Below are 13,779 nucleotides of genomic sequence, written 5' to 3'. Positions count from 1 at the left end.
ATATTAAAAAAAACCCTTAACTCCAATATGAATATCCTTCCAATTAAACATTTTCAATTTGAACATATAACCACAGTCTCTCACAAAGTTTTTATGTAATAACAGGTGAAGAATATGTGCTCATATGTCTCATCACATTTACCACAGAACGAACATAGATATCATTATGTGTTGATAATTCTCTAAACAAATATTTATTAGTATATACAAGTTCATATAACAATTTAAATTGAAGCTTGCTATTTAAGGTAGCTATCCAGGGTATTAATTGTATCAGAATATGATCTTTTTTCGGAAAAGTCATTCTTTCAATGTTTTTAACAGCGCATGATCGACCTCTCAGATTTCATGTTTAACAAAGCTTTATAGATTTTCTTTGATGTAATATTTGCTAGTGCATGTGTTCACATTTCAATGATACATAAATTCGAAATTCAAACATGTGTCCCTGCATGTATCTGCAAGAGACATTTTCACATTGTTGGGATATTTTCATCTTCTTTTTTACCCCATCCTCGGGATTAAGGCTCTAGATTATTTAAAATTACACCTGTCATCAACTAAATGATGTAATCTATAAATATTTCTAAGAAATAAACTTTCTTCAAATAACATTCCGTTCAAACGTATAAACTTTTTATTGAAGAATATATCTCATTTCTTTTTTTTACGTTTCTTGCAATTATCACCCCATATTTCCAACATGTTATCTAAAAGCTTGGTAGGGACAATCTGCACAAATCAAATGATATGTTACTAAAAAGTATAAAGCCAGGCTGACACTTACACGACTTTTGGTCACGATTTTGTCGTGACAAGTCTTGCCATTTTGGGGCACGAACTGGGAGGCTCCCGCACTGTTTTACGACTTGTTCACGCATAGTTTACGACAAGTTCACGACGAGTTCACGAAAAGTTCACGAATGCGTGCCCGTCAGTGTGCATTGACACGAACTGGCACGACGAGTTCAAGCATAGTTTGCGCATAGTTTACGCACATCCCGCATTGGCACGACGACGAGTTTGCGCAATTCGGACGGTGTCGTGCTGATCTATTCGTGAACACGACGTGAGCTGTTCGTGAACCATTCGTGACAGCATGGCGCGCACTGGCACGGGATCCTCCCGCATCGTCCCGACGAGTTCACGACGAGTTCACGAACAGTTTGCGCATAGTTCACGACCCGGTCGCTAAATTTTGTCGTGACCAAAATTTTGAACATTTCAAAATTCCCGTCCCGACATGGCACGCAGTCACGACATGTCACGACGTGTTTACGCACACTTCACGCCAGTTGACGACTAGTTTGCGCACTGGTACGACTTGAGTCGTGCCAATGCGTGACACAAAATCGTGCAAGTGTCAGGCTGGCATAAGTAAACCTACAGTCACGTGTCCTATTTATTAAAAAAAAATCGTCTCTATCCTGTTGTATTTTCGAATCTCCTCGTTGATGCCCTTTGGAGATCAACTGGTTTATTTTCATTTTCCGCGGCGGTGGGAAAGTACCATCGAGTCGACGTCCTTCGTCAAAATTATTCAAATTATAGAATATGATGCGGCCTTTTAAAAATAAAAAAACGATGATTTTTATATTTGATTTTTAAATTTGTAATAAATAAATAATTGTTAACTTTTATAACAATTTTTTTGTTTTTTTACGTTTAAATTAAACAATCTAGTCCCTTTTTTAAACAAATTGGAAACAATACATTGTATGGGGATTCCCCAACGCCCACTGGTGCCATGGTGCCGGTGCGATGTGCGCTTGAGCTGTGCATTGTACTTTGTAGCTAAAGGCCACCGCACATCCATAGAGCTAGAGCTATATACATCGACCCGACTAGACGGGACTCTCATACTAACAATCGATGATCAAGCTCGTGCGCACTACTCCGCGAAAATTTAGAACGAAAGGTAAAGAAGAATGATGCTTTACACGTTTTTACCAACTGGTAAACGTTCATAGACTGTATACATCAACTTTGAATTTAGCTAGGTTCCAGGATCGTCGAGTCATTGATTGAGATGCCACTTGCCAGTGGCAGTGCCATAGTCTAACGTCAGTTTGTTTAATAACGTGTTGTTACAGCTCGGGAGTCGGGCAGACGGTACATGATGATGTAGGTACCACTATTCCAATCAATTCACCTTCATATGTTATTGTTAGGACACCCTGTGCATAACCATGTTCATTGAATAAGTGCCCCTGCGTGGTGACATAAGGTTGGCAATGTTTGGCCTATTTTCTTTTGTTCTTGGTCTGGGGATATTTACTATTTAGACATGCAGCTAGCAGCCTTCTATTCCGAGGAGTTTTTAACATTTTTATTTCTCCTTGTAGTTGTAGGGCCTACATAGACTGACACTGAAGGCTCGTTATCATGCAGCCACCATTAGGCCTTAGGGGATAAACAATGCAAAATCCCCCCCCCCCCCGAAGGGGCTCATCGATTTTTGTCTTCATAAAACTGTAAAATAAAAATTATTCCGTTTTCAAAAGGAAAAATAAAAAACATAAAAGGGGAAAAACAGTGACTTACTGTTGGCTGTCGCGCAACTTCACTTCCCCGTTTTAATTTATCCAAACTTAATAAATAAATTATGGCCACTGAGTCCCTGTATAGATAGAGCTAGAACTTTGGTCTCTGTAATTGGTGATTGGAGCCAATGGAATTCAGCGGAACAGAGACTGAAGCTTTTGCCTTTTGGTCTAGGCCAGGGGATATTATGCTTGATTTTTTTTGTTTACACTGTCAGTGACTATTACACTACAGCTGTTCATATAACTTGACTCTAGATCTCGATGTAATGATTCTAAAGGATAGGTGTAAGTGTAAAGTAAATTAACTTTTAGTAAGTTAAATATTTTTTTTCAAAATTGAAAATGATAGATTGTTAGGTGACAGATCAGACCAAATTTACTTTCCACAATAGAGAGCCTGCATAAAAACGTGCTCAAAATTAAAGTTTTCCCCATTATCTCCCCCCCCCCCCCCCTTCTTCCCCTTTCTCTTTTTTTATCTAAAATATGAATATTCTACTTCTACTGCAGATGATATCCTCAGTCAAGAATGATACCGTTCATAGCTGCTTCATAGGCCATCCTTTTCAAGTTGCCATTATCAGCTGACCAAGTTCATGTGGGCAGTTACCAGACTGAATAAAAAAAAACCTTTAAGTGCAGATGGCAGAAAAGATGGAGCAGTTTCTACAGAGCTGTGAGAGGCAAGCCACTAAGCAAAGGTATTTTGTTCTTCAGTAATAATAGTTAGCAAGTAATTACTAGGGTATTCAGTGATAATATATTGGTACTGATATAGCGCATAATCAATTGAAATTTCTCTAGTCTGATGCGCTTCATGTATAAATTGCTGTCCTATACTATGATTACACTACAACAAAATTAAGTATGCTTCCAAACTCAAGTCTTTTAAACGATTCAACAAAAGTACATGATCAAAGATTAAACTATTACATAATTTGTGAACTTATTCGCCAAGTAAAAAATATTCTTTATTAATATCCTGCTGCAAAAAGTTGTCTAAAATTATCGAGTTGTAGAATGGAAGATAAAAATACACTGAAATTTAGCTTTAGGTTTAGGAAATTATTAATTGGTACGTTATGATTGCTATTATTATCATTATGGAAGCGATATGATGCTGTCATTCCATAGAAGTGTGGTTTAAAGTTCTAATTTAGACTAGGGGTAAACCTATGTTTGATTATCAGAATACCATCCAATGACTTTACAGAGTATTGCAGACTGAGGCCAAGAAGCAGGATTCAGAAGGACCTATCGAAGCAGTAGGCCAAGGAGCCGTTCGTCCGGCTGAAACCCACCAAGATCTAGAGGACGACACCTGTCCGCTTCGGACAAGTACCCCGAAGAAGAACAGCAACCCAAATCAACCAGAGGCACTGAACATGAGAAGCCCCAGTCCCATTCCTTGCGTCAAAGACACTCTTCCGGCTTTGCCTATTAACTGTCGGGAGGTTGTAGAGGACGTAGCAGAGCTTTGTCCGCAAGAAGAGGAAGATGCAGATGGGAACGAACAGACTGAGGTACGGTCCATGGCTGGGGACCTTCAAGAGGTGGACACAACCAACCCTGTGGGAACATCAAAGCCATTTGCTAGTCATACCCCCGAAGAGATCATGTCTTCCGTCGATTGGGTGACGGATGCTTCGATAGCTAATACAGAGGAAATTAAAAAGTTAGAAGATACTCAAAGGAAGCATCGGGTAGCAGCTGTAATCCAGCACTCGAAGTCTATGACTGAAATAGAGTTGTTAAAGAATGAAAGTCGATGTCATGTTGAGAACAATGTCATGCTGAGTCGGAGGATTACAGCCCTTGAAAATGATAAGGCAGTAGCATCTGCAGGTATAGAGCCATGGAAGATTCCCTTCTTAGAACTTAAAAGAAATAAGAAGGAATTCATCTCTTCCACAATCATTCAAACTAAATGCGGGGGATCCTTTCAGGCAAAGTTTTTCCTGAACGGGATGATTAAACAGAGGGAATTACGGTTGAGGTTAGTTGTCTCTGATATATCCGAGTGCACTGCTGCGGAATCGGCTTGTAGCAAGTACCGTTGTAGAGTGCAACTCCTGCACCTTCGTGACGTTACTGTTTCCGTTCAGGACGAACAGGATTTACCAATGGGTGAATGTGGCACTGAATTCCTTACATTATTTCCCATGAGAAAATTAGAAGAGATTGATAGTCCATTTGTGAAGGATGGGGTAATTTTAATCAATCTAATCTTTGAAAAAATATAATTTTCCATAAGCCCAAACATTTGAAGAAAGGGTATGTTTAATCTGAACAAACTAGGCCTCGCATGTCGCATAACAGTTTCTTTTTCTGAATTTGCTTTTGCCTATTGGTGATTTTTCAGTGGGAACATCTGGGCAAGTCATATAACAAAATTTCACCAAATAATCAACCAGCTAAAGAAATGAATTAATTTTAATTGAATTTTTTTTAAATTCAAACCTTTTGAGATTGGAATAATTACTGGGAGGAGCCGTGGTATAGTGGTTCTGAGTTCTGACTCTTGCCTTGTGAACAGAGGGTCGTGTGTTCGAATCCCACCGGGGTCTGACGTCCTTTGGCAAGGTGTTAATTAACACTTTGCCACTCTCGACCCAGGTGCTAAATGGATACCCGGTAGGATGCGAAGGTCATTGTAGCTTTTCCAGTACTGTGTGCGCCTCACCGGCGACTGACTGGAATACTCCCCAGGGAGTGGAGGTAGTGCACTCATTGTGTGTGGGAATGACTGATTGAATCCGATGACTGGGGTAATATGTTAGAAAATTGCTTAGACACATCGTTCCGATGTATTAAGCGCTATATAAAAGCAGATTATTATTACTTTACTAGAATTCACTGCCTTTTAAAATAAAAACCAATGCTATATTGTAATGTTATGGGCTGATGAATTTATATTTTGCATTCGCTGCTTATTGTTCGTAATCGTACACTGTTTGTAATTGGCCCAGCATAGCATATGTAATAAGCAATGTTTTTGCACTCGGGGGGGAGGGGGTGGTCACTGAAGGTGGTCATTGAAGGTGGTCATTATGCAACTCAATATGTTTGTACCATATTAGAGACATTGAGGTTCTTTAAATCTTTGAATAAAATTTATTTATCAGACATGCCAATCATTCTTTTTTGTCTCGCCTGCCAAGCAGAGTGAGATAATGGGCGACGCTTTTCAGACGGCGGCGTCAACGCCAAATCTTAATTGAAGGTTAAATTTTTTAAATGACAGCTTAACTTAGAGAGTATAGAGACCTAGCTCATGAAACCTGGCCATAAGGTTAATCAAGTATTACTGAATATCCTGCCTTAGTTTCAGGTCAAAGGTCATTGAGGGTCAGGGTCAATGAAATGGACTATGTTGGGGGAATTAACATCAAAATCTTATCCTACATGTAATGTTAAGTTTTTGAAATGCCATCATAACTTCAAAATATATATGGATCTAGATAATGAAACTTGGACATAAGATTAATCAAGTATCACTGAGCATCCTGTCTTAGTTTCAAGTCACATGACCAAGGTCAAAAGTCATTTTAGGGTCAATCAACTTTGGCCAAGTTGGGGATATTTGTTGAATTACCATCACAACTTTAAAAGTTTATAGATCTAATTCATGAACCTGGACATACATGTAAGAGTAATCACTGAACATCCTGTGTGAGTTTCAGGTCACATGACCGAGGTCAAATGTCAATGAATTTTTGCCATGTTGGGTGTATATGTTGAATTACTATCATACCTTTGAAAGTTTATAGATCTGATTCACGAAACTTGGACATATGAGTAATCAAGTATCACTGAACATCCTGTACGAATTTCAGGTCACATGACCAAGGTCAATGAACTTTGGTCATGTTGGGGATATTTGTTGAATAACCATCATAACTCTGGAAGCGTATGGACCTAGTTCATAAAGCTTGGAGATAGTAAAAGTAATCACGTATCACTGAACATCTTATGCGAGTTTCAGGTCATTGATCTTTGGCCATTTTGGAGGTACATGTAATTATTATATTGCTGATATAACTTTCAAAGTTTTATAGTTTATAAAATGTTGATAATGGGGTAATCATCAAGTCTCGCTGACAAGTCTAATGTTTCATGATCAACATCAAATGTCATTGAATATAATTGTATCATATGAATGGTGTTTTTTATGATTACTTTATAGTAGTATTCAAAGTCAGCACTGCTGCTATATTGAATCGCGCGATGCAGGTGAGACTGCCAGAGGCGCTCCACTTGTTAGAGTGTTTGTTACTCTTTTATGCTGTGAATACGCCTTACCAATACTGTTTTGTATGATTTGTTACTTTTTTATTAAAATTTCTGATCATGGAGTATGTATTATACACAGCATGTGACACTAGTGCTAGTCTGACAGTCCAGACCGGTAAAAATCCATGTCAAGCCAGTAACTTGTTGCATGAATTTGTAAATTCTTGCCTACGAGCACATGTTTGAAAGGGAGAATTATCAAGTTTACAAGTAGAGTAATTACTTATTTCGTATGTTTTTTAACCATAACAATCCCACTACAATAGGCTGATGATTGTCACGTTGAGACAAGACTTATAATACTCTTTTTTTTGTCAAAAAATATATTTTTTTTTGGGGGGGGGTGGAAGGTTGGAAGTACACCTCACAAACTTGATGTTACGACAATCGTGATCTAGTCTAGTTCAGGCGAAAGCAGAACGATAAATTGTCTATGTAGAACTCCCTAATCTCTCTCAGGACTGCAGACAACAAGAAAATACATTCCAGGACCAACTCATGCCCAAAAATACATGGTGTATTTCTGAAGTTATAACCCTTCTTTTTACGTAGGCCTAGCATGCCTGACCCCCCCCCCTACCCCTATTTGTACATGTATGTGCAGTGTATGCTTTTCCTGACATTCTAGATATATGTATTTGTATGCCTTCATATTTTTTTCATGCAGTCTTGTATTATGATGCAATGACGTACATTCATATTCTATCCCAGGTTACAATACTTTTTATGTACATTCATGTGTAATTTTTAATTTGTATTTATGTCTGCATGTAAATATTCAAGGTCAACATGGGGCTTTTTCTACAGGTCTAGCTGGTCATGATGTTCTCATTAACTGAAATGTTTTTTTTTCTACTAAAATTTGTTTTTATATTATTCTTATGTTTTGCAATATGAATCTTAAAAATGAAATTACAAGTAGCAAAATGTAAATTTTAAGTATAGTAATATATTCTGTTTGTTACCTGCTCGAATTTTTTTGCTAAAATTAACTTATGCCAAATTGATGCAGCTGCTTTGTGTAGAATGTTTTTAGTGAATTCACTTTTCTTGTATGCATAGCATAGTGAGTGCCTCTGTATTTTCGGAAAAGAATTAAGAGCTTTATTTTTTACTTAAGAAAATTGGTGACATTTCAAATGTGTGTTTTAAGTGTAAATTATCACCTACTTAATGGAATTCATTAATGTTTACATATCATATTCATCATAGATATGTACATACTTCATATTTCATGTTCCAAATCGTCATGTACATTGTGTTTTTTACTTGAGGTAGATAATCTCTATGCCAGGATAGATGTGAACAGGGAGATAAATTATAATTTTTTATCCCACTGTATCCATTTTCTTTCAATGTATCGATACTATCAATAGTGCATAAAAAAGTCTAAAGTAGTGAGACTAGATTCACTGTGTACATGTACATGTAGGCCTACTGTGGCTGCCTCTACCTCAGAGAGAGTTTGGAGTCTAGTCTACTCTATGGTTATTGGTTAAAGTCTCAAGTTTGAGTCTGCGCTTGCAGACTACTCTTTACATGAGGCTTGTAAAAAACAGCCCCGGCATACCTATTTATCGATGTAGTTTAATATTAGTTCATGGTCAAGTCCACCCAGGAAAATGCTGACTTGAATAGAGAAAAGTCAAATTAGCATAGTGCTGAAAATTTCATCAAAATCGGATGTAAAATAAGAATGTTATATTTTAAAGTTTCGCTTGTTTTTCACAAAACAGTTATATGCACAACTAGGTGAGTCAGTCGATGATGTCTATCACTCACTATTTCTTTTGTTTTTTATTTTTTGAATTATACTATATTTCATTTTTTTATAGATTTGACCATAGGGACCGACTTGACTGAACCATATAGTGTATTAAACAATGCTAATTCCACATGTTCAGGGAGGAATTAATTGTTGTATGATGTATCACTGGACAATGAGGAGAAAATTAAAATATTTTATATTTCATTTATTAAAATACAAAGGAAACAGTGAGTGAGTGAGTGATGTCATCAGTTCCTCATGTGTATACCGACCGAGATGTGCATATAACTGTTTTGTGAAATGAAGCGAAACTTTAAAATGCCATAACTTTCTTATTTTACATCAGATTTTGATGAAACTTTCAGTGTTATGCTTATTGGATTTTTCTCTTTTTATTCAAATCCACTTTTTGTTGGGGATGGACTTGTCCTTTAGAAAAAGGGGCATAGTCATGATTGTGTAGTACTTGAAAAGTTGTGAATAGCTCTCAAGAACATCATCTATCCTGCCATTTACAGTACTAGTACATAAGGTTGGTTCCATGACATTTGCTCCGGCGACAATTGCTCTGCTGTGAATTCTACACCGTATTGGAACGACCAACTTCAACCCTGGATTAAACACAATGGCCCGTATTCTGAAATCAGGTTTAACTTAAACTCAAGTTTAAAGTTGTGGTTTAAGTATGGGAAGCCAAAAGTATCAATGTTTTTTTACATTGTACGCTTCTTATGTTTACTGTGCTCTTTCCTGATTCATCGATGGTGAAGACATAATCTACTTCCTGGACAATTATGAATGATTTGAGAGCCAAATGAGCTGAAATGATATCTGTACCGTTAGTGATTTATGTAACTATTGGCTTCCCATACTTAAACCACAACTTTAAACCCGAGTTTAAGTTAAACCAATATCAGAATATGGGCCTATATCTTATCCTAAACCGAACATAAAATCCTATTGCAACCCTTCTTGTTTATAATACAAGTGTAATATTTTTATATCGATCTTGAACACAATAAAGTCAGGAGCAATTGTCGCTAGAGCAAATGTCGTGACACCAGTAGATTTAAAATGTACTATTGGTAGATTTCAGCAGTTTTTAGTGGTCTTTAACATATCTCTGCCTTGTAGAATCATGTTTGTTTATACAAGAAGTGTAATATTTTTCAATTTTTTTTTCAATAAAGAAGACATATTCAAGAAATATTACCAGCATGATAAATCTGCCCAAAAGTGTGTTTTGTCTAACTGCAAATAGGTGACAATATTCAGTGCGTGTGTATACCTCTACCTCTCTCCCCCCCCCCCCCTTACTTCTATTCCTCCATCTTTTTATCAAACCCCCCCCCCCCCCCCCCCCCCCCCCGGTCTTTATCACTGTTCAATCTCTGATTGATATCTCAATAGAAATAAAAAGTTGCAATAATATAAAATACTACTGGTAAACCTAACATAAAGGAAACAAACAACACAGGAAATATTCATAATTTATATACATTCATGATTAATTGGATCCAACATTTACATAAATACAAAATAAATTGACAGGTATGATATATATTAAACATAGCTTCACATGGATATAAACGCATAAAAAAGTTCCACTTAAAAAGCATATCAATGAAAATAATGACTTGCATAATAAACCAAATTAATAATTCCAGCAGAATAGCTACATAATTTGACATTAAAAACTCATTACATATTAAAATCAATGGCAACATTTATACAAATTATCATATTCCCTATTTCTTAGGGGTTTTCTTTTGTTAATTAGTCCTGACATATCATATCCCATTTCATATGTACAGCGGTGCTCTAAATTTAGTGAACCCCACCAAAAAATGAACATTTATGTAGTCAGTGTTAAGTTTTGCTGTGTTTTAGATTTCTAATTGTGACATCAGTTATCAAATTTTCACATTCAACAAAATTTGTGTTGTTATAATCATGCATTTTGCAGTTGGGTTCACTAACTGATGAGCACAACTGTTTTTGGTTATTCTGATAACTTGCCACTACATTTGCTTTATTTAATTTCTACTTGGTCTGATCCAATTGCCATGAAAGCCCATTTAGTCTACACCCATTTTTGTGAAATGCCACTTGGTCTAACATCACCAAGTCTATATAACCGTATTCCATATGAATCAAATATTCATTTATAGACAAAGTGTACAAAATAGGCAGATAGAGGGCAATTCCATTGAATATATATGTCCGTCCCCCTATATCTGGGACCTTCATAAAATTTTCTGTCTCTGATTTCCTGTTCTTGACATTCTGTAATGTTTTTAAAGGACCATGACTTGGTCAGTTTATAAAGTGAAGTACATGTAAGACTTGAGAAAAATGGAGGTCGGACATACAAAAGGTTGATCATTTTATGGAATTGCCCTAAAGTGGAAATTAGCCGATCCAGAAACTAGACTACATGTAAAAGACAGTTTATAGACCAACAAATATTAGACCAAATGATGGTTGGACCAAGGAGATTTAGCTCTGATGGTGTTCGATGGTAGTGTTTTAGACAATCTGATAATTAGACCATCTGCTAGTAGACCAAGTGGGTTTACCCATGATGGTGTTAAAGAAATCGAGAATTAGACCATCTGCTAGTAGACCAAGTGGGATTAGCCATGATGGTGTTAGACGACCTGAGAATTAGACCATCTGTTAAAATACCAAATGGACTCTAACCGATTATTTTGTCAAACCATGTTTAAATTAGATGATTAAAATGCAGTACCCACGCTTGAAGTACATGTAGCATGATTTCAATGCATAGTGAAAAATTAAACAAGCAAAATTATGACAAATTAATTTTCTATATTTTACCTCTAAAATATATGAAAGTAGAATGCTAAAACATTCTAGTAAAAAGACCTTCAAATACATTGACAACACTATTTCCTGACATATTTTCCTATTTTCTAACTTTGTGCTTGAAATAATAATTCATGACAGCAAACATCATACTCCAAAAAGAAAGCCTTCCTTGTTCATTCATTCAATGTACACATTAATCAAATACACATTTTGGCACTTTCAATTCAAAGTAATTATAAAGAAAGTATCAGATTACAAAAATTACACTGACAAAATAGTAATATAAATTTTTAAATCACATATATTAAAAAGAAATGTATTCTTTGGAGAAAATCACATCTAATATCATTTTTTTTTTAATTAAAGCACATGTTTCAAAATTACTAGACTTTCCCTGTCTGAATCCATAACACAAGATTTCACAGATTTTCTCTTTTGGTAGGGATAACTTCCAACCCATGTTATTTCAAATATGAAGTGCACAGCTTTAAATGCTTTGTAGCCTAATGTCATTTTCCATGCTACGATGAGTAACACCCCACCTTTGGTGATAAAAGAGGTTCAAATCCCAAGATTAGATTTAATAATCAATCACTCAGTTGAATTACCAATTAACTGAATGACTAGTTAATCTAATAATTGAATAGTCAATGGAAATGAGGGTTCATCAGGGTAAAATCTTAACATTGAAAAAATTTGCACTCATGGCCACCAACCTGCAGAAACCTATATTTGGGTGATACCATGCTCTTGTAGTTTTCCATTCTTCTTTTTTTGTTGGTTGTGTGTCCCATCCAACATAGTACTACTTTTCAATTCAATTGTATAGGAGATGTAATTGAGTCAAGTTACATGTCAGTCTTGACTCTTGTTTTCAATCTGGTACTAGTGGAGGGTTACCATCAATCAAGAAAATATTCTTTCATCAAAAGGATCAAAAATGTCCCGTACGACTAGACATGGAATCGCCCATTTCATTATGAGGTGGTCATGTGATTTGGTCATCAGACATCATACCATAAGCTTCCAGGTTCAAACTCCAACCAAATGATCCAAACCAGATTTTCCCTTCAATATAATCCCCCACCTATCCTGCTGGCAAACCTTTCATTCAGGTTAAGTGGTCTGAATACACAGCCTCCAATGACTTGAATACTGAAGGCCTCAATTGAAACAGTAAGTTTTATGTGTGCTAGTCTTGAGTGAAGACCCAATAATTGATCGGAGTTTCAAGCAGGGTCTGTGCCTGCAGAGTACCTGACAACTGAAGTCAATTCTTGATATTCAGAACAACAAAATAATAACATAAGAAAGTTTTTAAAATCAACATATTCTAATAAACACTATAAAATTTGAATCTACATCTAAAACCACTTTCATACTGACAGTCGAAATGAAGTTACTCCGGAGTCCAGGAGTTACTCCACTTTGGAGGGCAGTTTGAAAATTCCAGGATTATTTCAATCCGGATTCAAAGCGGAGTACTCAACACACTTCGAGAAGACGGTTACAAACGGATTTAGTCCACACCGGAAGTGCGGTTCGCCTGTATCGTGCGTAACTTCATTCATTTCCGCATGGGGGAGATTTGGCACGTCAAACAACTCACTTGGAAACCGCAGAAATGACTGGATACATCGCTGTTTGAACAGCAGTACAAGCGAATCAACTTAATCAGGAGTAACTTCACTTCGCCTTCCGTATAAAACATTCAGCATATATGAATTATCACACTTTGGTATAAGAAAATCATAATTTGGAGTTCTGAAGTACTACATAAATTGCTAAAATTACTATTGATAAGTTTTCAAAAGGTCATAATCCATGATCACCAAACAAACATAACAAAATATAATAACTAAATAGTGATCTTACTAGTAACTCTAAATTTTCCAAATTTGGTCCTGAAATATTTGGTAATGAAACATACACTTGAGGGCGCCCCCCCCCCCCCCCCCGGCCGTATGATATCCAAAAATACCCCGGCATCTAGGGTTAAAACCAGACCTGTTAACTTCTGGGAATAAGACACAGTATTCAGTGATCCCCAAAACTGCACTTTGAAATATATTGACTCACATATGACCTTCGACCTTTGGTCCAGTTACCTGCAATTATATTCTTCCAATCACCTAAACTTGTGTAAGTTTTATGAAACACATATGGAGTCAATTATTCTCAGTTCTCAATACAACAAAATTTTCTTTAAAAAATCAAATTGAAAAGGTTTCTTGCAAAATAATATTGCATTTTATGAAGGAAAAAACGTAATGCCATAATAATGTTGCAAAACAGTGATAGTTTCGGCAAAACATGTAAAGGATGGCAGGTCTGTGTGAA

General features: G+C 36.3%; 1 protein-coding gene across 1 annotated transcript; it reads left to right on the top strand.

The window, feature by feature from the left end:
- The first annotated feature begins 3,040 nt into the window (after positions 1-3,040).
- Positions 3,041-5,132, top strand: LOC121421413. The gene is made up of 2 exons (XM_041616110.1): positions 3,041-3,247; positions 3,760-5,132. Exons 1-2 carry the CDS (start codon positions 3,189-3,191, stop codon positions 4,787-4,789), a joined length of 1,089 nt encoding a protein of 362 aa, XP_041472044.1. The 5' UTR covers positions 3,041-3,188; the 3' UTR covers positions 4,790-5,132.
- Positions 5,133-13,779: the final 8,647 nt, after the last annotated feature.

The sequence above is a fragment of the Lytechinus variegatus genome, chromosome 9, assembly GCF_018143015.1.
Source record: "Lytechinus variegatus isolate NC3 chromosome 9, Lvar_3.0, whole genome shotgun sequence".
Taxonomy (NCBI): domain Eukaryota; kingdom Metazoa; phylum Echinodermata; class Echinoidea; order Temnopleuroida; family Toxopneustidae; genus Lytechinus; species Lytechinus variegatus.
This window is presented reverse-complemented; position numbering and strand designations above follow the sequence as displayed.